Source organism: Cryptomeria japonica, chromosome 3, assembly GCF_030272615.1.
Source record: "Cryptomeria japonica chromosome 3, Sugi_1.0, whole genome shotgun sequence".
NCBI classification, from domain to species: Eukaryota; Viridiplantae; Streptophyta; class Pinopsida; order Cupressales; family Cupressaceae; genus Cryptomeria; species Cryptomeria japonica.
Genome location: NC_081407.1, coordinates 979,757,349 through 979,761,877, shown reverse-complemented (window position 1 = coordinate 979,761,877; position 4,529 = coordinate 979,757,349). Strand labels below are relative to the sequence as shown.

The following is a 4,529-nucleotide window of genomic DNA, read 5'->3' as shown; positions in this document are numbered from 1 at the left end:
ACATACACGTGTGTATACGTGTACATATGTACATATATACACACGTGTGTACACACATAAATTCATTTATATACACATTTAAACATATATACATATGCACATATACACACATAGACACATATATACATACATGTGTACATCTACATATATATACATATACATATGTATATCTTATTAATAAAAAATAGGAATCATAATTTGATCTATATTACCTCTCTAACTACCCATACTCTTGCATGGAGCAAAGAAAGAGTAATTTACCCATTTGACCCCCAAACTCATGAATAGAAAAACCCTTTTTACAATTAAATTGAAAAAAGAAAGAAGAAAGAAAAACTAAAACGAAACTTTATCATGGTTCCGGCTGTTCAAATATTCATGGCGAGATTCAACACCCATGAACTCACTTTTAAAGAGCATCTACTTCTGCAACTAACCTGCGTATAAACAAACCAAAATTTTACGTATATTTGTCATTTTTTTTTCTGTTTTTAAACTCTTACCCCGAAAACAAAAAGTAAATGGCAGAGGGCTTTTAAAGGCTTAACTATGCAGAAACTTGTAATTTTGTCCAAATTTAGAATGTGTCGGCCGTGATAAGAATGCAACATTTCCGTATGTGATACAGTTCGATGCACAGAGAACATTTAATTGCCAGTCTGATACAACATTTCCATGCACAGAAAATATTAAATCAAGTTGTGATTAGAAAAAGAAAAACTAATTCGAATTTAAAAGTAATAAGACTAATAAGTTAACATTCCGCAGAGGTCTAGCTGATACCCAATCTCTGTCTATTGCTCTGATCTTGTCTGCATGATTGGTCTGATTCTTTTTCCAAGAGGAAAAGAAGACTTTTCTCTATCTCAATATCTCTGCCCATTTCCACCTCTCTCTGAAAATATAAACAATAACTTTCAAACACGCTTCCTGTCACCTGCAATCTGAACCGCAGCATGAACAGAAACTCTACTTCCAGGGTGTTAATTTCCACGAGTGTTAAGCCTCCCACTTTTGCAAAATAGCCGTTGTTGTAATGCCTGCCTCCACAACACACCATTTTATACATTACTCAGCAAGATTTTCATATAGTTGGCATAAATTTTTTACACTTCATTTTGTATTTGCGAGTATGTTTCTAAAAAAATTGGATGCATTTTTTAATCGATGTCTTCGGTTGCGTTTTTCTTATTTTTATGATGGGTTACTGAGTGCAATAAAAAATGTTGGTAAACAAAACACATGCAATTTACTGAAAGAGTTAGAAAGTAAAATAAATAAAATAAATTTATATCAAAGATTGATTCCATCGTACTCATTCAACCTGATAATAGATCACAGAGAAATATTCTAAATGTTGAAGTAAAAAATAACACATAATCAAATTCAGAAATATTAATTTAATTTACAAATCATCAACAAATTTGACAGAGAAAGATTCGAAATGTTGAAGTAAAAAATAACACAATCAAATTTAGAAACATTAATTTAACTCACAAATCATCAAGAAATTTGACAGCGACCATGACACTGGTAATGAGAAGCCTGTGAACGTTGAGAGATGTTAGGAGAAAGTTGGGATTATTGAGAAGCAGGCGATCGATATAAATATATGCCACAACAAAAACTGAGGGACTGCAACGAGCATACTTGAAGATTCTCTCCAAGTATTTTGCTATGCTCATGGCAGGAACTTGAGTTGCAGAGAAAACACACAAATTCTGTTTTGAAAGCTTTTTCCCTGAAGAAAGAAGCCTCTCATTCCTAGCCACAAGTCTTTGGAGTAAGGAAGCTACTACTGATAACATCCAGGGATTTGAATCCATCCTTTGTATGATGATGTGCTTGCCTTGGGAAAGTTAGTAAAGTATGTGAATTTTAGAGGCTTACGCAATGGTAGATTTAAGAGCGGAACATAAAAGAGGAGAAGAGAAAGGAAAATGCCGTCCTTTTTTTTCTGAAAATTCAGGAACTAAATGGCTGGCAGACGTAACGTATCGCGGAGAAGAGAAACTAAGCTTAGTCCTTTGCTCTCAGACTCCACGTCTGGCTGATAGTAACGTATTACTCTAATAAATTTCATCATTATGACAGACAGCGGTGAAGATCGAAACTGTAAAATGGCATTATGCTTGGGAAATAGACCTTACGTAGTGGTCCCTGGCACCTGCATTCCTCAATTTTTTTTACTTTGCTTCATTGTGGGTTCAGAAGCAGTGATTTTTTCAGTGGCTAATATTCGTCAATTGGCTATTTTTTAAAATTTCGAAATCAAAATTTGGCTAATAGTTCAAGTTTTTAGGTGAAGTAAATCGCCAGATTTTTACAAAATTTTAATTTAGTCATACTCAAATCACCAAGAATTTATTTTATTAATTTTTTGAACTCAAAGATTCGCCAAAATATTCCATACATGATTGGATCAAATTCGCCAAAAAATTATATTTTATTGTACTAATTTAAATTAATTCACCAATAATACATCATGATTATTAGTTACTTTAAGATTTTATCAGCAATCTTTAGTTTCCACCATTGATTCAAAATATAATCTAATGACCATCATTGCATTTCATGAGGTAAATTGTACCTACAAGTTGTAATGCACATGGGGGTTAAGTTGCTTTTCAATAGTTGACCTCAATGGGAACCAATGGTATAAAAACAATTTTGGGCCATGAGTATTACAAATTTTAAGTACATTTTATCTAACAAAATAGAAAGAGGACTGTTAGATCAATTTAACTTAATGGCAGTAACTAACTAAAGTAGTGTCTACCCTTTAAACTCATTAATGATTTCCACCTTAGGCCTCTACTTTTTTATAAGAATTTATTGTTTTAAATAAAATTATTTGCAATAGTAATTTATGCATACTCATATTATTTTCTAAAATTCGCCAAGATTTTCTACCAAAGAATTTTGATGTAAAAAATTCGCCAATAAAATTAATATTTTTCTTTTGAAAAAAGGAAAGATTCGCCAATAAAAATTATTATTTTTATCCAAAATAAATAAAATTCGCCAAGATTTTATATCTTTTTTTGAGGGGGGGTTTCTTAAAGTTATCACTGTTCAGAACTTCATATCTTGTACATTCTTATGTTCTTCTATAATCGTATAATAAGTAGTCTTTATTAGTTATAATTGTATAACTTAATGTATCTTTATTGCTTATAGCTAGGTAGTTGCAGTGTTTCTATGCAAATTTTTAATTATGAGAAAAAGATAAATTGGAATCTTTTCTACTTTAATGAAGCGGCTACTATTTAGGAATTGGAAATACGCTGTAGAAAAAAGGAGAGGCTGAGAGGCTCCACAATTTTTTCCCCCTTTTTTGACCTTCTAATTTTCTTTAATCCCAAATTTGAATTGCACAAGTTATTATTAATACTATTAATATATATTTAAGATGCCTATTTAAATATAAATGACGCCACAACTCTACAAATAATTTCTATACAAAAGAACAAAACTCTAATTCATTTTAAGGATCTAAGAACTAAAACACATCATCTACCATCATAGCATATTACATAACATAAAAGAAACTTCTTCTTCTTACTAAGGTTGTTGCTTATTGATTTTAGTGTCAAAACATTTAATTACTTAATAGTTGTTACTTATTGATTTGAGTGCCAAAACATTTAGTCTAGATGGTAGAGTATTGAGCCCAATTATAATTGATTAAAACACCATGGGAACACGATTGAAGTTGAACACCAAGTCACTCTTGTGTCATTTGTATGACACTGGCTAAAGAGATAGATAAATGACTAGTGCTTTTGGATTGAAAAGTTGGGACTCATTGAATGAAGTGATAACTATCTCCTCCACCATACAAAATAACAAAACTTAATTTGTTTTAAATATCCAAAAATTAAAAGGCATCATCTAGCATCATACAAGATTACATTAAATAAAAGAAACATCATATGATAACATTATCTAACATTGTATCTACATGACATTTACATCTACATATACTATGCATTTTGCATGATTGTATGGTGTGTGTTTCTCAGTTGTACACACCATTGATTTAATTCAACAAGTTCAACTAAGAGAAATTAGTTGTACAACAAATTTCAATGGTATAGTTAGATACCAACAAATTTCTAATTGTAGGTGAAAAGTTTATCAAAGATTTGTAGTGTAGGGGTAAAATCCATTAAAAAAGATTGAATTCATAAATGTTAGATCGAATTTGTAGTGCATAGATCAGTTCTACAGTGCAATTTTGAGCTAATATAGTACATAATCAATTTATTAGTATTTTATGAATAGTATAACATAAGTTTAAATGCAAGATAATTACATATCACAAAACACCATTTGTCCCTTATTAGACATATGACATAAATTTGACCACAAGAAAATTATAAATCATTGAGCACCATTATCACAAAATATTCTAATATGTATGAAATCCTAGAATATATTCCAGCATGTATCAAATCCTAGAACTATATACATTTAATTTCTTTAGTAATTTTATTGCTTATTAATGAATATGTGTGTATAATATT

The 4,529-nt window shown here is 30.5% G+C and overlaps 1 protein-coding gene across 1 annotated transcript; it reads right to left on the bottom strand.

Moving 5' to 3' along the window:
* Window positions 1–772: 772 nt before the first annotated feature.
* LOC131076179 (cyclin-U2-1-like) lies at window positions 773–1,826 on the bottom strand. The gene is made up of 2 exons (XM_058013230.1): window positions 1,498–1,826; window positions 773–1,040 (listed from the first exon to the last, which is right to left on the bottom strand). The coding sequence occupies exons 1-2, from the start codon at window positions 1,824–1,826 to the stop codon at window positions 773–775; spliced, it is 597 nt and encodes a 198-aa protein (XP_057869213.1).
* Window positions 1,827–4,529: the final 2,703 nt, after the last annotated feature.

Excerpts from the sequence above, each read along its gene's own strand:
- LOC131076179 (XM_058013230.1), bottom strand. The coding sequence starts at position 1,826 with ATGGATTCAAATCCCTGGATGTTATCAGTAGTAGCTTCCTTACTCCAA. Across the intron at positions 1,041-1,497 it reads GTCAAATTTCTTGATGATTT|GCATTACAACAACGGCTATT; the intron begins GTGAGTTAAATT and ends TTGTGGAGGCAG.